Source organism: Pleuronectes platessa, chromosome 23 (assembly GCF_947347685.1).
Source record: "Pleuronectes platessa chromosome 23, fPlePla1.1, whole genome shotgun sequence".
Lineage (NCBI taxonomy): Eukaryota > Metazoa > Chordata > Actinopteri > Pleuronectiformes > Pleuronectidae > Pleuronectes > Pleuronectes platessa.
The window spans coordinates 13,100,695-13,122,093 of record NC_070648.1 but is presented as its reverse complement, the minus strand read 5'-3'; the positions used below and the strand labels follow the sequence as shown (position 1 = coordinate 13,122,093).

Sequence of the window (21,399 nt, the reverse complement as noted above, 5' to 3'; positions counted from 1 at the left end):
CAGGTGAGAGCAAAGCTTCCGTTTCCACTAAAATGTTCAGCCCACAGACAGCACTTTATTTCAACCATCAATATGTGCTCCTACCTTTTTCTTGTTGGTCGGGCAGATGTAGAAACTGGTCACGACAATGGTCGTCCCTGGCATCAGGTTGAGTTTGGTGTAGGTGGTGCCATAGTCAGAGGACCTGAAAGCCAGCAGAAAAAAATAATGACATTAAGTCATGAGATGTGTCCAACAGGGAGATATTTCCTTTCTGCAATGGTCCCATGAATCGTACAATATCAGTAGGGAACAGGGGGATGGCAATCATTTGTAGAATATCACCACCAAAAACACCTGCTGCACACACAATGTGTTCACGGTTCATTCGATTTTACAACTTTTTTTCCCCTTCTATTTCCTCAAAATGTTATGTAACCTGCAAATTGAAATGACACCAGCTCCATGAAGAACCTTCACACTGACAGAAAGAGATTAAATCTGTAAAAGGCCGGGGAAAGGACAACCTGCTCCTTCTCTCAAACTGCCCTCAAGGCATTGTTTCAGCTCTCTTTTCACCATATTACCACTTTGTGGACTGTGGACTGAGCTCAGTGACAAATCAGAAATGGCTGGACAACCTGTCATTGCCACAACAATGCAAAAACAGCCTCAGGCTAGCAATGAAATACTGGCCAATCCCCAAATCTGTCAGCTTTAAGAGCAGGTATGGAGTGCTAGGTTTGTTTAAGATTGATAGCTAACCGCTGGATTGTTTCTGCAGTCAGTGTCAGTCTCCGTCTCACTCGGCGAGCAATGTGAGTGTGATCCTTTGTGACAGATTTTGAGAAACGGTGCAGTATTCAACTCGGCAAAGCTGAGCTGTTCCTTGACTACTTATGGATAATCAATGTCTCAAATTTCTGTCCATAGTACACAAAGAAACAGTACTCCTGGTAACATTCTCCTCAAACAAATAGTGCAAGCAATGTGGATTAAGGCAACAAACACTAACTATGACAGATTAAGAAACTAAATTGAACTAAGGGATAAGTAGGGTGCATTTTGTTATTATTTTTTGACAGCTTTTCTAGGCAACATTTGGAAAGCAATCAAACGCTCACAGGAAGGTGAATGCTACAGCATTTTGTCCAAGGTTGAGGGTTCAACAGGAGGGAGCCAGGATGGAGAGGTCTTGACGAAAGAGAATGATAAGCTAGCACGTCTGGCTGGTTAAGAATGAGAGGATTTACTCCTTTTCCCAGTGGGACATCAACCATTGACAAACACACACAATGAGACACGAACACGCCAGAAGCCCTGCCAAGCCATTCAGCAATCAGCTTTCCCTGAGTGCGCCGATACAGCTGGAGAAAATGGAGTGGCATAGCAGGGGTGAGCTATTTCCTTTGCACAGAGCCGGGACGTGTTTTCATCTTCATTGCCGGACCTGGTGCGGTGTTTCACCAGGATCACTCGGCGGACACACATAGATCTGGCACTGATGGCTGTGTTAACTGCCAAAGCTAAAAACTTATGAGTAGTGCAGTGTTTAGTGATAACAAAATATTTCTAAATAAAAAAGGCTAAAAAACTCTGCAGACCTGACTGGAACCACAGTGTAGATAATCATTTTCTAATTTGCCACAATGAGCAATATCGTTTATATTCCCATTCATGTAACTTCATACTACAATCTTTACCAGTGCAGCTTTAAACTGATCAGAATCAACACACCCCCCAAAAAATACAAAATGGCATTAAATATTGTCTTAACAAATATATCTGCGATTGATTGTCTAAAATATACTGAAGACTATAGTTGTTGAGTAAAAAAATCATCAAATAATTTCCTTCTAAAAGTGCAGAGCAATTTAATACCATGTTTTAAATTAAAAAAAACTGCATTGAGAAAAAAGGGAAAAAAAAATAAATAAATAAATAATAATATGATCTGTCGAGGTCGGAATGGGCCTTTTGCCCAGAATCACATCTCAACACATGGATGCTATCTATTCACACCTCTGGGCCTCAGTCCTCCTCTGTCCTCATAACCTTCACTACCATGAAGGTGGCTTCTTTACATCTGTCTGGTGTTTGAGACTGAAGGGAGCATTCTTGTCAACTGATGGACATTACTGACAAAATACCCTGGTGGTTCCATGTGTAAAATATCAAAACAAAATGACAATTTATAACCAAGTGAAGTTTCCTTCTGTTAGTAAAGAATCAACCAAATAAACCAAAATGTTATTCTGAAATGATCATTATCTCTGATAAAAAATGTGACAATCTCTCCTTAGTCATGAACATTGGGGTTGTGTATATTTACTCAAATACTTGATAGTTGTGTATAAGCATCAATTTGCGAAAAACAAACTGAAAGATGTTGGAAGGTAGGGGGCGATGGGTAGACTTAATGCCATTAATAAGGGTAATTTGAGGTTTGGATAGGGGTTACAGCAGAAAGTCAGCAGCCCCAGCACCTTATATGGCAAGAATAATGATGTAGAGTTAATAGGAGAGCTTGTTGTGCCATTCAGACCTTTAGATTAATAGACTGGTAGGGAGCTATTGTAGATTAATGAGGAATAATTACTTCGAAATAGAGTGGAGAACAGATGAGAGGGGAGATTGTAGAGCACTATGAGAGGGGAGAAGGGTCGGCTGAAAAAGTGAGTAAAGTTTAATCTATTGCACTCGATGTAGCCCTGTAATCTGAGTAAAATGTACTATTCTATACTATATACTTGGAGATAATGGGGCATCAGGACATAGAAAATCCCTGGCAATGTTGATATTACCATTCGTCTAAAGGAAACATTTGAATTAGTCCAAATTCAGAAAAGGTATCTCCTGGAAAACCTATAGCCTCAAACAGCATAACTCAGATATAGTTAAAAATAAATTTGATTTGAATATGTACATGCTTAAACAAGTTGCCAAAGACACATGTCATTTGCAAGAGGCCATACAGTAGATATCATGACAGTGTAAAATCATAACCCACTAGAATAGATGGATATAAAACAAGAGCGGAATTACAAGACACATAAAAGGGGAGAGAAAGGTGGACATGGATGAGTCTGCACATCTGAGTGGATGTGACAGAGACAGACACTGCAGGTAAATTGTATTTTCCTTGATGTGCTTGAGAAAACAGAGAAATGTGGAATCATTCTGAGGGAGGTTACTGGTGCTGATACAGATTTAATGTTCTAATATGTCAAGGTTGCTACCAGTACTTGACGCAGTAAGAAAAACAGAGAGTGTCGAGCCAACGTGTGACGAGACAGAATTCAAACAGGGAAGAGAGAAGGGTCGAATCGATTTGGGGAAACACATTTCTCATGAATCTATCTGAAGAGCTTCATCATGTTAGTCAATGATATATTATGATTGACATGTGTATCCTTCAAGGCATGTCTCAACTCATTGTGCAAACATTTCAAGAAGCATCTGCTGTCAAGAACTGCGCTATATACTGAGAGGGTCAAATGAAGCTGTTGGTAGACAAGCTAGAGGGTAAAGGAGCTAAATGTGTCTTGACATGTCCAGGAAGCCAAACATTGAGGTAGACAGATGCTGTCAGCACAATTCAGGCCTGGAAAGCCAGATGGCCAGACTGTTGCATCTGCATAGACATGCATACAGATGTCCCCAGGAATACCGCTTGAAATTTGGGACAAGTGAGCAAAGAGAGCAGCGTCTTCGCCGAGATGGAGGATTGAGCCGTATCTGGCTGTGGAGAACGTGTCAGAGATTACGATCATCCGTGCAACATGCCGCACTGTCAAAAAGACACAAGGTTGTGAGGATCTGCAATGCATGGAAACACCGCCCCTCTGATGAAGCAAGAGGCAAACTTGCTTCCTTGCCAGGGTATCACTCACTGGAGTTATTAGCTTTTGTCCAGGGTGGGTTAAAGTTTAGGTCATCAAAATCTAAGCTTCTCCATATTTCTTTTTGAAAGAGTAGGGTATTAGCAGAAGATGGGAGCTTTTGATTTATCACAGCAAAGGTAATTGCCATGACTAGTGTTAAAAATTACTGCTGAGAGAGGGCTACCATTACAGCTGATTTACTGTGGCTAAAAGCAAGGCATCATAAATACCACCTGCTCTTTCAACAAGTGCAATCACATTTTATGCTTTAGAATGGTAAACTTGAGAAATATAATTTAATGACGTAGCTCTAGGATGAGGTACGATGCTAACAAAAGAAAGACAGGCGCCTCCATGTGCTTCACACATGGACAGGTCATTAATGCTGTCCTCTTTCTGGCCCACACTTCCCGTTCAAAAAATGACCATTCTGCTTGACTGCATCTGTTTTGTACAGACCAGACAGCAACTCAGTGCCATCTATCTGTTTATTTCCCCTTCTTTTTACAGTATAGCAATGGTTACGGATGACAAAGCTCAGGGAGTCTCAGGTGTACCCCGGACAAACGTTTTACTGCCATCTGCTTCAGCCTGATTACGTCAAAGCCCAGCTTCATTGAAGCCAGAATGCACTGTAGAATGATATATAATGAATTCAACAGATCAACCACTTGTTGCCAACAGAGAAGCTGCAGGAAAGTTGTAAAGGTACTTTGAAAAAAAAAATATTTGATAGAAAATGCCTTTTTGGTTGCTCCTACAATGCCTGCACTGTCCTTTCAAGGCATGTGTGACCCTTATGTGATCTTTCTGTGACATTCACAAAGTCACAACACAGATTTTAACACCAACTCTGGAAGTGTGAATGCTCGTCAGCTGCGAATGACCCCACAAAATGGCAGCTAAGCAGAATGAGGTGTGAACTTGTTTCGATGGAAAAAGCAAAAGGACAACTGGTGAACTTCTCTTGCACTTGGGATGACAGTCGCAGACGTGTCAGCCACACTGGTCACAACTCAGGGAAGCGCATACAATTCCCAGTGTCAACGTAAAGGTGTTATGGTTGACAGGCTCATGACACAACCATAGACCAAAGAAGAACTGTTCACATAAGCCCACCGTGGACATTTGACCTACTTTATACCAAAGAAAGAGTCACAAGTAACAAGTTCACAAGATATTAGATCAGACGATATATGTAAACCCTGATCCTTAAGTTGTTGGAGCCTGAAACACCTCTTATCCTCACTCTACATCTTGTGCTCATGACCCATTGGCATATGAAACCACAATTATCTGCTAAGCAAAATACCACTAGACGTAGAATGAACGTATGAGTTTTTTTTAACTTGGATGAACTGACACTTTAAGTCATGGTACACTGATACCTAAGCAGTCCATCAATGTGAACATCAGAGACTATTAGTACTCAACAGCATTCCCCTTCCTTTCCCTCCCCATCTGTCACTTCCTGGACAATTGTAAGGCACACTTTGGATTTTGAGCTCAGCCTTTGCGTTGCTTTATCAAAGTGTCATTTGCACTGCAAGAGGTCCTTGAAGGTACCGTCATGTGTAATGCACCAGAGGGGAAACAGAAGATAACATACTGTACTGTACAACAGTAAAAATTTATCAGAGCTGACAGTCATGCATGCAACCAAATTAGGGATCGGATTTGCTTATGCAGCATGTGTTCAAACTATCATGTATGATGGAAGTAAATGAGCTAATTTGCATAATAATAGAAGTACCTGGCCACATAGGGTGGGAAGTTTCTTCCTCCTAGTCACTGATTCCTCAGCAGCCAAATTAGTTTACATCTGGTGCTACCTACACTACAAGTTGTCTGAGCGGGCAGTTAGCCAGGCTGCAGTGATTCATGCTCGGAACAGGGACTTCAAAGCAGTAGAAAGTCTCTTGTACTGCACTGTTGCCATTTGAGGCGCTGCTTTTGTAAGTCTCCTTATTTTTTGACATACTATTATACTGTGCATTAATGAATCCACACAAAGGGAAAAGGGTGAGCCGATGTATTGAGATTCATCACAAGTAAAGAATTCAATGGAGATGCTTTTCTGTTTGGGTCACTGTTACATTTTACCACTGACCTCCTGTGTCCGAGGCTCTGATGTTGAGTAGCTGGCCTTATCCTGTCGGCCTCGGTGACAATTTGTCTGTGTCCTTTTGACAAGAACAGCTGAATCAAAAATAAATGAAAAGACACAGGTTGCCTTGGCCTCCCTATCTCCCTCTGTGTGCGACCGTCGACCTTCTTTTGTCAAGTTAGGCTGTGCTAGCCCTTGGTGAAAGGTATTCTTACCTATGTCCCTTAAATGTGCCCTGGTTTCCTGCTGTCAAGTAGCCCAACTTCACGACCTTCCTCACTGCCGAATAATGTTTGATAAATTACTCACTTTTCTTACATGGCTGAAACTTCAGCCCTCTTTAGGTAATCTGTTTCCAATCAGAGGTCAGTGCTCCATATGTAAGACTATAAGTTCCAGATGCCTATAGTTAGCACCCTGCATGGTTTCTCTTAAGGAATCTGGCTCTGTTAAGGACATCCAAAAAAAGAAAAAGGAACATGTGCATAGATAAAACACTTTATTACCAGGAGAAATAACCACATTCCCCGGATCCCATCCACAACAAAACATGATATTATTTAAAATATTATGGCAAAACATCTTTTATGCATGATATTTTGTCACAAAAAGTATTGTGATGAATTATATTAATGTCACCATTTTGAGACCATGTCATACCACTGATAAAAACATGATATACTAGCATCATAATAACTCTTTCAAAGAGCAATTAACTTTGAAATCGTAAGAATATTCAGTCTCACATTTGAATTAGAATTAAACATTTTAATAAATGAAACCTAATTAAAATAAACCACACGGTGTCCTGTCACATGATGCTCGGGCAGGTGAACTGAGTGATCAGATCAATATGGTAAACCCACCTTCATATGAGCATAGTCATTATACGCATGTTACACTGTGCTGATAGCCCCCACAGTGCCTATGTATGGCATCATGAGCTCATTAGCATGACTACCTCTGTTTTTTTTTTAAACTTAAAGAAAGATAATTAGAGTGGTACACTGCCTTTTTGAAGCTTATCAACATGTAAAATCCAGTTGAGCACCCACTGTATATAATCAAAAAATCATGTCTGTCCTGCAGAGACTCTCTCCTGTGCAACCCTTAATTTCCAAACCCCTCCTACGGAAATATGGTTTAAAATTTGCATGTTATTAAAAAACCAGGTTACTCTCTTGGAAAGTTGACAATTAAACGCATGCAAACCCAATAACCAAAATGTGAGCATTGTAAAGAAGTGGCGATTATAGCATTGAGTTTTGTGACAAGTCCACTTAGCAGTTCCACTTATCTTTCCCCCTCACTCCCACTCTTGATTGAGATTAAATACTTCTTACAAGCTTCTCCTCCGTCTTCTTGCTCTAATGTGGTTAAGCTCTGACTCAACCACTTCTGCTGACTGGACTTTGCTCACCAGAAACACCCCCACCCATCCACTTCTTCTCAATAGTACCCACCCCTCCATACACCCATTTCCCAGCAGGATAGAGGGAGGTAGGGCAGTAAATGGGGACATTTATCTGTATGACATCCCTATCAGTACCCTTGGGGACATGCTCCCTGAATGGCACACTCTCCCACACTCCACATGAAGCATTGGTGAATTTGTGAGCAGCTGAATCTGTGAGGATTGACTTTGATCTTGTGTTTGACGTATCAGAGTCAGAAATGAGCTGATAAAAAGGAGCAAATCCTCTCACTGAACTTGACAGTGAATCCTTAAACAGGCAGCCGTGTTCACAACCAGGGCGGCCGAGACTCTTCTCTCTCTCTCTCTGCTGTTTCAATCAATCTGTTCAACACATCACGCGCACTACACGTTTCATTTCTCCTTAACCACACTGAGGCCGGATACACAACAGAAGAAGAACAAAGGCAACAGCATGCTCCCCAGCTTAATGTTTTTAATGGAAAATATGTTTCCCTTTCTTTTTCTCAGGCGTTTAGAAAATGCTCAACACTCTTAGACCCAAAGCCAAATACTGATCTCATATGGATGATTAAAAGAGACAAAATGTTCATGTATTAGAGCTGTAAACCATGAATTCAGCAATTAGACCACTGCAGACAAAGATCAGGGTTTCACCATTTTTTGCTTTTGGGTGTTATGAGCCTAAAAGGTGTCATTCAAGTCATTTAGACAATGATAATGGAAGCCTGGAATTTTATTCCTGAGTCACTTAGTTTTAATAGTACATTTCTGCTATGAGTAAAATGATTGCCAATCAATAAAGCTGCCACCTCTTACATGTCTGTTAAAGTGTCATTTTTGATTGATATGAGCAACACATTGATAATAATTCTCCAGTGGTCACATTACTTCGGACATTTCCCACTGTCGTGTTGCAAATGAAGCAATCTGCCAATTTTACAAACAAAAATGCTGAAGAAAAAACGTAGATTCACTTCTTTTCTGTTGTATTTATTATCATCGTTTGGGTCTTATACTGTTTATTCAGAAAAAAGCTGATACAAAATTGAAGGTTTCATATTATTGATTCATGAAAATAATTGTAAGTTACAGCCCTAGTACCAATTGATTGAGATTTATTTGAAGGAGACATACAATGATATGTGCATTGACAATGAAAAGTAAAAGTAACAGATTCATTTTCATGCGGTTGTAAAAGGCTGGAAGGAGATAGTTCAGACTTCAACTAGATGGTAGGCACACACGTTTCCTTACAGAATAACAGAGTTTAATTAAAATGAACCGATTTGAATCTCTATCATCACCTGATATCCCTCGAAGGCTCCTGACATCAAAGACCAGCAGGCTAGGCTCACCTGCTAGCGCTGGCCTCATGCTGGCAGCACGCTTGCGAACTGCCGTAGGGCATCGCCCCAGAAAGGCCAACGCTGCCTTGCTTGCAATGATCAAGAGCACACGCTGTGCGTATAAAGACAATGACATGAAGGACATGAGAAAGTTGCCTTTGAAGTGCTGAGGTCCTGTGCTGTATGTAAAACTTCTGACCTGAGATCTTTCACTAATTAGTTGGATATGAGAGTGTGCTTTGAGGGGGATCAGCAGGTTTTTTTTTTTTTATGGATTCAGGCAGCAACTCATGCACTAAATAATTTAATTATTTATTTAAAACACTAATGAAAGAAAGCCTTAGTAGGAATTCTTCCTGAGCATGAATTTGTTTGTGGACCACTATGCCTATTGGTGCCCTTTCTTTTTTTAATCCCACCATTTTGACCTTTCACCCCAAAAGGAGAAGCCTGGCAAGATTGTCTGTCTGTCTGACGCCCACACGTGCTTGGACGTCAGAGGTCATCCCTCACGGGAGGGGGTCGGTGCCAATGTCAGGCAACCCCAAGACAAACCGATTTGTCAAAGCAAGCGACTCTGACAAGGCCCACAGACTAATCAACCAATACTGATTGCTGTTAGTTTGACTGTCGATATGGATCGATTGTATATTCAGACATTTTGCCTTTAAAATCTCAACCTTAATCATGTGTCGTAAACTGTGATTCATGAAAAGTATCAGATTTTCAGGAACAACTAAAGCCGCCCTGGTTTTAACTTGATATCCGGGAAATGGGATGTGAGTCCATCTTTTCATCTCTCTCTTGTTAAGAAATCAAATATGTGGATTCCCCATAACCAACCATTTCCTCAAAAGTAAAGCTTTAAATATTGCGACGAGTTAAAAAAGAAAACAAAAAGCACCCCAAAATACAACTTTAGATGTGCATAATTTAGTTTCTACAAAATCTCTGGTTGCAGAAACATCTAAAGAATTTGCATTATTATACAAAAAGCCCAGCTCTCCTCTCACGCTGGAAACATTTCAGTTAGCTTCCTTCACATGCAGAGAGAAAGTGAGGAGGGAGAGCAAGCCAGACGGTGGTTTCAGTAAGTGGGCTGATAACACAGCGAGAAGCGAGCACTTTCCCAGGGGGCTGAGCGAGCACACTGCAGTGCCTTCACATCTCCTAATCATCTGTCACCCCCAAAGACACACACCAACACACACAAACACACACACACACACACAGCTTGTCCACAGTGCATTGGCTTAGCCATGTTTAGCTGTCCTACATTATCAGCTCCTTTTCAGATGTCTGTTATAATAAATTGTATTTGTCAATCAACAAAGTGCTAGACTGTTCAGAGTATTGTGATTTGATCGGGTTCATCTCAGGTTCGTCTGAGTATTCAACTCCCACCTGATATCTATGCTTTGAGTCGGCAATGGTAAACCTGTCTGAGGCTATAAAAGCTAACATGCATCACTGTAAAGGACATCCACCTTTTAATAAATATAATGCAACCGAGATGGCTCTTAAATGTCTAAATGCCACACTGCAATGAATGTGTTTACAGGCCTATAAAGCAATCCTAACTCATGGGGTAATCTTTACTGTGGGCGCCTTTGTATCAGTGAGAGCAGATCATGTAGTTCTGAGAGCGCTTTCCACTAACCCCTACTATTAATGTCTGCACTGAGCACAAAGCAAGAGGAGACGCCATTAAAGCACTGCTGGAAGGATTTGACCCCAAACTAGCAGGGGCCCTGGTGGAGGCAGGAGACTTCCAGCAGATATATGTGGGGAAATGGTTCAAAAGAAAGTCATTGTGGTGGAGTGAGCTTGGCGAGGCCGAGCACATCCACATGTCAGGCATTTGTGTGGGAAGCCAAAGCAAAGTCTCAGATCATTTACCTTATTTTGACACACAAGGCTCCGGCGCAAGACTTGCCTCATTCTTCTCATGCAACAGTGACATTGATTCCTAATTTGAAAAAAGACCTATGGAAATGTAATTCAGAATTTCAGGCACTCGTTTTTCTTTTCAATTTTTCTTTTTCAACCAACGTCAAGTTATATATCCTCTGAGTGCACCATGAATTTTTGCTTTGAATAGAAGAATCTAATTTTTCTTATTCCGTGTCTCTCTGCTCCTCTGTCCTCACATGTCCAAAACGCCGTCTAACCATTTATTTTGATCAGCCATTATTGTAAATGTTTACTTATAGGTCATTTTTAACATTTTTAATGAAACTGTTTTATTTGATTATTGCTGCCTCTTTATGAGCTACAACAGCAAATAAGACAATCAGGGATAACATTTTTCTATCAACTATTTTCAATGTCTGTGGTCGGATCAGATTAGGTCAGAACGAGAATTACGATATATTACCTCATCTCTGTGCATCCTGCAAACAGCTGGGTGTAATGGTGTGGTTTGATAGACCTGACATGCAGATATAGACCAAGACCGACTCAACTGACATTTCTGACCCACTACAGTTTAACATTTTTATTTGTTTGTTGTCAACGCATCTATATCTTATTTTTGATAAATACTTATCAATATTTAAGTGAAATCTGTCTTTTATTGAGCCCCTCCTGACTGCACTCCCTCTCTCTCACTCTCATGCTGACACACAGACACACAACAACACACACAAAAACCCTGTGTCATCGCATATATGTGTATACACAGACTAGCTAAAAACAACATCATTTTGTTTTCATGAACACAAATGTCATGATTATCTGCAGACAGAGCGGTGAAGTGAGATCCGATCACAAGGGGTCACAGCTGCTCCATTAGGGCACTCACTGATACTGCTGTGCGATTATATTGTCAATTGGCAGCTTTAATGGATTAATGAATAGATAGAACTCTTCATTGAAAATGAGTGGCTGGATATTGCAACAAGTCTAATGACTCTGAGTCTCTGCTCTGACTCTGACTGTCTGGGATGAGGGCAAATAAGCTATAATAAAGGTCAAGGTAAGTCAACTTAAGGCAACCACTAAGACAAGACTTGGGACAAAGGTGGACATAAATCTGTGATGGGACGTGACATTGGTCTCCCTGCATTACAGTCAAACTTCAGTCACCACCCCCGTCTCAAAGCCCTTGGCAGACACTCAGGGGTGCGTTGCTTCACGCTCTGTTGAGACATGAAATGCAATTCAGGAAGTCCAGCTGGAGCAGGTCTGTGACTTAAGACACCGAACACAGTGGTTTACAGTCTTATGAGACAGAGTTTTGAAGGTTATCAGAGCAGCAATAATGTTTTACATTCATCACGATGACTGTGAGATAAACACTAGACACACAGGGTTAAAGTAAGAGTGATCTGTGCATATTCAATTGATCATCGCTGCTTGCCTCCTGCATTACAACTGAATACTACACTTTTCCACAACGTATTATTTTTGGGACACAAGATTCTGTCAAGTGAAGCAGCGTGAGGGAGAAAATCCTTCATCATCCTCTGATTGAACAGTTCATAAAAACACTGGGACCACAACCTGTGATGACTGGGAACCACTGATCTACTTAAACTGATTTGACAAATTAGCCCACAGACTAATTAGCCTATGGATTGGATTTACAACATTCCAGCTGCTGCGGCTGCTCGCTCTTGTCTGCTGCCTTCCAGCAGTTAAGGTGTTTATAGTGCCTCTGGTGTCATTTCCATTCAGTCGCTGCACCGTGATGAAATCAATCACTGCACGTCAAGCACAAACAGCTGGAACACGAGTTGGTCTATAAATAATTTCTACAATGAGTAGAATTAACTAATGAGTTAGTGGGATCATTAGAAGTTTCCATCACGTAATGAATGATTACATAATCAATATGAAGGACGTGAATAGTCTCCATTAACTCTTTAAGAATGAAGCTTATATTTTGAGAAGGAGAATGGTGGTTAACTGACTCTCCGCTTGGACAGTACATCACAATACCTCCGTAATTAAAACTCTAAGGCAACAAAAGACGGCTCACAGCAGTTACAGCCCACTGACAGATGATCCTCTTGATGTGAATTTAGATGGAAACTGAATCGGAAGGATGTCTGATGTTACAAAAAGTGGCTTTTTGTATTCGTGTTTTGTTCCGTAACATCTATGTCTTTCAATATGTCAACTTAAAATGTGGATTAAAGATGCAGAGGAAGGGTGAGGGGATATGTGGATATGTTTGCTGATTGGAAGTGGTGGAGGAAGTACTCAGGCCTTTGGCTAAAGTATGAATACAATAAAAAAGGCAAAAATGTACTCTATACTCCAAAGTAAAATACCACTATAACTTTTAAAAGTAAATAAGTACTTGCTTTTATATATATTTTCAGTATTAAAAGTAAAAGTACCTTTATTAGCCTAATAAATTACAGCTGTTTCAGCTGTGGCCCTTTCCAAATTCTTTGAGGCTCTCATTGAAGAGATGGGGTCTGGTGCTATCACATAGGATCAGTGGACCAATTCCCCTCTCGATTTTGATTACTTTCTAAACATAGAAAACAATGTTACCATAAGGTGGTGCATTGTAAAACAAATATAGTGGAGTACAAAGTAAAGATATTGCTGATGTGTATTAGAGTTAAAGGGAAAAGTACTCAATAATAAATCTAGTTTAAGTATCGATAGATGAAAAATGTGAAACAATACAGTAACAAATTAAATGTACTCTGCTCCATCCCACCACGGTTCATTGGAGTACGATATCCATTGTAAGGTTTATGTAAAATCTCTAGAACAGTGTGGTTCAGTTTTTACTCAGTTCATGTATAAAATCCCCCTTTTTTCCACACATGGAGGAAAATGCTTCAACCCTGCTTTGTTCTTCCCTGCATTATAGATGGAGCTGTCCGTGGTGCTGAAACTTTTCCAGCACTGCCTACATTCTGACTCAGGAACCTGCCGCCAACATCTGGGCTCAATTTCCACAGGAGTCATTTCTCTGTTTTATCACCTTGTTTGCTCATTGTTGTGGCAAATGTTCACAGAAATCCCATTTGGATTCAAATGCACCCACGTTTGCTCGTCCCTCGCTCGATGTGCTGCCGCTGTTCCCCCGGACCCAAATGTAGCTGGTCATCTCATTTGTGTAATTGCATTTAAAAGCGCACTTGCCTCCTCATCAGACGAGTAGAAATATAATGCCTGAATTTGCCGACGGCGAGGTTTCTGCAGCGTGAAGTAATAAGGTAAGAGAGTTGTTGGCACAAAATCAAAAGTGACATCAGCTGATAGGAAAAGATGCATCTGTCCTGGGAGCCATAAAAGAAATACATGAAGAGGCTAAGTAGAGCTGTTGCATGTCAAACTACGCTGGCAAAAAGAAAATGAGATCAAAAGTTTCAAGACACAGAGATGAAAGCAACCAAGGTGAGAGGATCATCAAAGGGCGGGATGGGATACAGGGCCCACAGGGAAAAGCTCGAGTGAGACACAGAGAGTGATGAAGAGGTTTTGAGGAGGTAAGTGTGGGCACGGAGGTCAAACAAGGTATGACTGCACCACCGTGTGCACGCACGCACACACATTTGTCACCAAACCACAATCTGCAATCCAACAGCCAGTTAACATCTGACAAATAAAGGAACGACAACTGTTACACTCTCTCTTTTTACCTCCACCAAGGAAGTTATGTTGGATTTATTTTTTTGTATGTAAGCACGACAACACAAAGTCAGAAGAATAGATTATATCTCAGGCGTTGTTCGTGTTACCCTAGACATAGCTACACAAACCGTGCATTTATTTGTGCACGGTTTAAGATTGACCCAGGACTGAATTTAGATGTTACAACTGAGAATTATCATGTCTGAGAATCAACTAGGCTATCGTTAAATAATAACAAGACCTTTAATAGGGCACGACACTACCCTGTTCTGTCTTATTTATATTTGCAAACATTTACATTGTTGCAGATTCCTTTTTCCTAAGCAAAGTACAAATGAGAAGTTATTCATAATACTTAACTTCAGTTACAAATGTTTTTTTTTCTTCTTTAGAGACACGAGGATGTTCAAATCACCCAAGAGTAAAGTCTCAAGTCAATCAAGAACTGATCCAAAGAAATTAATATTGTTCATTTATTAGCAAGCATCCTTTATTAAACATGGCAGATGACGCTCGAGACAACACTCACTCCCACAGCAATTTTCACAACTATGGCACTGTTAACCTCTACACACACACACACAAACACACATACTGTACATCTGACTGCTCCCTGTACAGCCGACTGTAAATAAGCCAATTAATGCATTTAGGTATGCCTGCAGGGAAACAGACAGTCACGACCACCTGTAAATCTGTGGCCTGTGATTGTGTGGTTGCAAAAAAAAGAGAGAGAGAGCGAGAGAGCGAGAGACAGTGCTGGGACACAAATGCCCACAGGAATGAACAGATGTACTTGTCTGTGATGTAGAAGACAAGCACATGTTTCTAGACACACACATACAGAGTGGAGCGGGGGGGGTTTCAGTTATAAAAGCCCATTACTGATGGAGTGGAGGTTAAGTGGGAATTAGCTGAAGGTGTCTGTTGTTTTTGCATGTGTGTGTGTTGTTGGGGAGGCTTGTCAGTCTGTATACAAACAAAATTAATGGGGTTCACCTAAAACTAAGGTCTGTTTTAAATATGTTCTTTTGCCTTCTTGGGTTTTATTTTGATAAAGAGACAGGATATAGGGTGGATAGAAGGGAAATGACATACAGCTGGTTGTGAGAAGAAGCTCAAAGAAGCATCTTTGCCCATGTGGAATAACATGTCAGCTGTCAGGTAACCTGTGGAGGCTTTCTAAGGCCAAAAACCTTTGTTTAGTCATTGTCAGATTTTGTTTTGGTATTAGATATGATGGTTACAGTTATATAAAGAACAAAGGAACACATTAAGACAATGACATTCCTATTGAACTCTGAATCATCTGAGATGTCACATCAAGCCTCATGAAGCAGCTCTAGGCGGCTGGTGTGCATGTAAATATTTTTGTACATTAATCATGATGCAAATTGGTGTTTGTTTGTGCTATAACGCTCTTTGAAGAATGTGTTTGTATTCTTTTTTTATTTTTATTTTTTCTGGCTGGGCATCTCTGTGTCTATATTTGCATGGTCACATTATTCCAATGAATGACCTTATTCTGATTAAGACATTATTTCAATTAATGAGTGATATAATCTTTTTTTTTCCATTCATATTTCAATGTACATATTACAGAGCATAGTCTGAATATTACATTCATAGTACGTCCTACTACTTACACTCAAACCGAGGGCATGTGTCATCAAGCAGTTGGTAAGTGCCATACATGCTGTGAAAAGTCTAATAGGACGTTTATACCGTCTTAAATACAACCAGTGGTACTGTTCAGGTAGACAATTTTGTCCTGTTACACACTTTTCTGTCAGTAGGGGGTAGTATTTGGGGTCGAGTACTCTGGGTACAATTTCGTTTATGACTCGAAAAGAAAACTGTTCCTGAAAAACATCAACCCTACATTCACTAACAACTTTTTCCAGCAATGTTCCACCATAATCTTTTCATCGAAATTCAAGTTCCAGACCGTTAGCACAATTCTTTTATATCCCATCTATAAAGCATGTCTAATGTGCAACTTTGATAGTCATGAACAAGGACTTTGGACCAAACATGTATAAACATTGGAAAAATGGATTGCTATAAACTGTACTACTTTGGCTTTGATTAATTCATAAAAAGAAATCAAAGCCTTCAATGGTGCACCCCTATTAAATACCCCCACAATAACTTAACTTGCACTCTACATCATCTTGTTGTGAAACGTTGCTTAAGTGGCAGTTAATCCACCAGGTTTGCTTCCAGAACATAATGAAGGTACACCTCAATTCTTTGTACAGCCGTTTCCTCACATTGCTCAGCATGAAGGCAGAACAAACTAACACTTTATTCAACACCACTGTTTCATGTTCAATCAATAGCTATTCACAAGTAGCAAGTGTGGCTGAAATGTTCAAGCCTGTAATATTGCCGTAAATGAGGCTTCAGTAAAGCGTTAAGTAGGGTAACACGAAGAGCTCATAATGACTATCCTCAGATTATGGTGGTCATTCCTGGCAAGCAGCAAATTTAATTGTTCCATTAGCGGTGACTCAAACATCTCAAAAGATCCAAAGTGATTTGATTCAATGTGTGAAGCCAACACAGCCATGAACTCTGCACAGAGGATGTTAGTGTATGTCTATAAACCCATCAAACAGATTTTTGGGAAGTGCTGATAAAGCTGTAGTTCAATCTTCCTTGTATGCTTTTCAGTGAACGGTGGAAAAATATGTTTTTCAAGTTATTATTCTGCTGTTTTCAAGTCTTCACCACAGGTCTGTGTATTGAGCAGCATCTCAACACTACTTTCCAATGTAGAATACAGATTTTTTGAACAAGATGAAAGGTGAATAATCCCTCAGATAGGAGCTGGGTTGTACTTCAGAACCAAAAACAAGAGCACACAAATAAATAATATTCATGTTGTCTTTAATGAGTTCAATAAGCTGAAGACATACTGCTGCAATAAATGTTTTGGAAATATGCCTAAAATCAATCTGCTGAATACACACACACACACAAACTTGTATTATGGCTAATTCTTTTGGCAGCTCCTTTCTAAGCCAAAGCCAAAGGTATTAAAAAGAGGTCACAAAGACCAACTATCATCTAATTATCATTAATTTATTTAGTAGAGATTTTCATTTTGACTTTGGGTTATCCATCCATCCATCCATCAATCCCTTTTCTGCTGCTGAAACATGACAGATTTAGATCACGTGGTAGCAGGTAACACTGAGCAGCCCACATGTCCCTCAGCTCCTCCTTTGGGAATTCCCCACGTATTCAGGCTCTAGCCCAGGGTGTGCTATGGAGTTGCAGTGTTCCCACATGGGACTTTAGGTCAATCCGGTCTGAGTGTTATTCAGATTGAGATTGAGGGGCTGCTCGTTTAATCACTTAAAGGCTCTAGTCTTTCCTTTGAAGACATTTCCTCTATCCCCAATAGGGCTTAGCTGGTTGTCAATGGCCTATATGCTGACCAATATAATCATTGTGTTTCCCAATCCACCATCTTCATGATCGAGGGTTCGGAAGGGGGAAATCTAACCATCAACCACAAAGTCATCCCTGTGGTCTAACGCACATCACTAGAAGTTAAGGTGGCAAAAGGGATGTTTCTAGACCAGCCCGGGATCCTTAATAGTCATTTATTTTGGTTATGCTTATTACATTTTACACCCAAGTCCAGCTTTTCAATGTAGAGAGTAGAGTGTGTCCTGTAACAGAGCTGATTAACAGCCAGACGGAGGAGCACAGCAGTGGCATGATAGCTGAGCTGTGACAAACCAGGTAGCCAATGTGGTGACATTGCTGCTTTGTTGGAGCAACTGAACGCACAAGAGAAATCATAAAGTGGCATATGCTGACATATTGCCAGGGTGCCATCTGTGTGTGGGCTTATTGAGGGGAAAAAATAGCTGGAGGTGCTTTGATCTGTGTCAAATGCCACCGGTTTCTAATGCTGTAAAGTTCCATTTATACTTTCTGTGCCCTCGTCATTTGTCCTTGTGACACTAAATTGGTCCACCTGTCCATGTCCTTGTGGATGTCTTCCTGCGACATCTACATTCCACCCAGAACTTTTCACCACAGGAGCCATATGCACAGATTGTAAGTGCTGACTGAACCACTGTTGCTAGAAAAGAACATTGCGCTTCAACAACAGTTAAAAGATTAATTATTTAAATATTTTTAGGCAGTTTTATGAAGTTTCTGACATTCACCAATGTTTTTTTATCTGGGATTTATTCTTATGTAAAAAAAATAATCTATAGACAGTGAAGAGCACTCTTAAGCACACATGACATGATATGCTTGTGTAAAGTAATTACATATCGTGTTATTCTACATTTGTATTATAAGATTTGAGATTTAAGATTGTTCGTATTAGACAGACTTGTAAATTTGTATCTATTTCTTTAAGCTTTTAAGAGGTGTTACATAAACATGTTGAAAAGGACAACACTTATTCACAAAATTATTTGCCCATTGTTTTAGGTTTAGGTTTTACATTCTGGCATTTACACGATAATTTGTTAAATGTTCCATGGTTTTCCAGCTTTCTTTTCATTGAACATGTTAGGATTTCCCATGTGTAGATTTTTTTATTATTTTATATTTTACAGCTGCATGAAGGAAGTGGAGATATGTGGTCGACCTTTACATTCAGTCTATGGTGAAACACACTTAAAGGCTAGACTGATGCAAAACATAGGCTTGACCTGCTAATTACAACATGCTTGTTTTAGTGTAGCTTGTGTTTGTAATTATTCAATATTTTTCTTCTTGTTCAAGAAGGTTAACTTTATGAAGAAACACACCAACTTTCTCTCCTGAGTGCATCGCTCTGCCTATCTTAGTTAAGGCTGAAGAGGCTTTTTGTAGCCTTGAAAGAAGAAGCCTTTCACAGTGTGGCAGACAGAGAGCACCCATGAGGGAGGCTGGATGGGTCTGGGCTGAGTGCAAGGTGGAGGGCCTTGGTCTGGGTGTCTGATTGGATTAGGCTCAGGTTGATAGTGTATTGGAGGGGGTCGCTGAGAGGTGAATGCTCTGGCTTCAGGGACGAGGTGCAACACTGCATAGGCAGGACGCCATGACAAAACCGGACCGGCAATGGGAGGCTTAGGGGACGGGGTCGGGAGGTGGGTGAAGAAGATTGAAGAGTCTTTTAGAGAGTTGCATGTGCACATGGACGTTGTACTGGAGGGATTTTTTACTTATTGTTTTTTTTTTGTTGTGTTTTTGCCATATCCTGTCATTCGTCTCACCCTCTGTTCCATTTTGCTGCTGAAAAATGTATCAATGCAACTGCTGGACAGATTGTCTGATATCATCCACCGGGTTTTTCATTTTTAAATAGGTTTGGCTGGAATAGTGGTCACGTTTTTAATACTCACAGGGAGAGTGGTGAACTGCTGTAGCTGCTAACTGAGCTTGTGCCTTCACAATAGCTCCTGGAGCTTCTCTTTACTTTCTCTTTACTCATCTGTTTACATGCCCCTGGCAATTAGTTCATCATTGCACACAATTTGAATTTCATTCAATAAAAAGTTACCGAAGAGGGACAATATAATAAAAAAAAAATAAGGCTCTCTAGGTTACCAAGCTTCATCCTTTTTAAGGTCTGGATCTAGACTTCTCAGATTAGAGGTGTGATTAGAAATCTGGGGTGGGCACCTTTTCACACAATGGATTTAGTGTTTAGACTAGCGCCATCAAACTTTTTTACGCCTGCACATATGCAGGTGATGAGATTCCAGTATGTGTCATTCATTTAAAATATGTTAACAACAAATCAACCTGGAACTGAGTTTAACTGATACGTCCCCTTTATGAAATCCACTGTTTTAGGTTGCGTGGCATAGTTTTCCTCCTCAAAAGTCTTGTCTTTAGATGAAAAAAAATACAAAAATACCATTAATATTAGCATTCTGGTATTATTCCTGATTGAGATTTAGAATATGATATGATGAAACCGATTGAAATTGAAGGATTTATACAGCATCAAACATGAGTTACAACTTGCAATTGGATGACAACAAATCATAAGTGGGGCATAATATGTCAGCACCTGCATTTCCATCTTTGATCTTTAAACATCTTTAATTTCAGCCTGTCTACCCTCAAATATGTCTATGCTCCAGCTCCTCTCTCATCCCCAGGCTTGTTTTTTATCGGACTCTGTATTCTTTTATCCTCCTTCACTTGACCCCAAGCTACCTAGGAGCCATCTGAGAGCTTGGTCTGGCCATCAAGGGCAGGGACTGTGCCGTGGTTAGAGGCCAGGCACACTAGAGAATATTAAGAAAGCAGAGATTTATAGGCCAAGGTGCAGCGCTGAGGGCTTAATAGACTGCAGATGTTGTGGGGCGGTAGATGACTGTTTCACCCTCACACACTCACACAGACCTGAACTTTTGACTTCACACATGCTTCAACCTAAAATAAAGGTGGATCGTCATGGGTTAATATTGAGATTATGTCATAGATGCAAAGTTACTGTACTATAACCTTTGGTCTACTGGCTGTTTGGAATGGTAGCAGTTTATAAGAGGTTGATATGGTTACTTGGAAATGTGACAAATTAGCAGTAGGTTCAGTGACAGAGATGACAATTAAAGCTCTCATTGGGGACTGACAGAGTAAAAAAATCAAAATTGCTTGGTTAAATCACATGGAACGAGTTTTAAAAGGATATTGAGCAAGTTAAAGAGAGGACAACAAGTTGCCAGAGTGTTGAGAGCTTCGTTATTGCAGAGGTGAAAGCTGTGGGCTGCAATAGGAAACACGCAGAGAGGCTGTATTTGTCATAATTATTGTTCTTTTTGTGTCATTTGAGCCGCTGTGCTGAAAATCGTTTTGGCTTCGGTACTTCAGCCTGGGAAAGGTTTGAAGAATAACAACCAACATGAAGAACAGCAGTGGTCTGACCGTGGCTGAGGCAGAATAGAATTCATTGGCATTAGAATGTGTGAATGTGAAGGATCCACTGGTATTGAAGAGGAGTTGACTAGTTATCCATTCGCGGAGTTATTGTATTGTATGATCTGTCCAACAAACCAAATGTTAAACATGCAA

General features: G+C 40.3%; 1 protein-coding gene across 1 annotated transcript in view; it reads right to left on the bottom strand.

Moving 5' to 3' along the window:
* The window catches only part of sorcs2 (sortilin-related VPS10 domain containing receptor 2), a 276,763-nt gene that overhangs the window by 152,192 nt on the left and 103,172 nt on the right, over nt 1-21,399 (bottom strand). Inside the window, exon 3 of the mRNA XM_053416413.1 lies at nt 85-184. Coding sequence (XP_053272388.1) covers nt 85-184 — 100 coding nt within the window. The remainder of the gene's footprint in view (nt 1-84; nt 185-21,399) is intronic.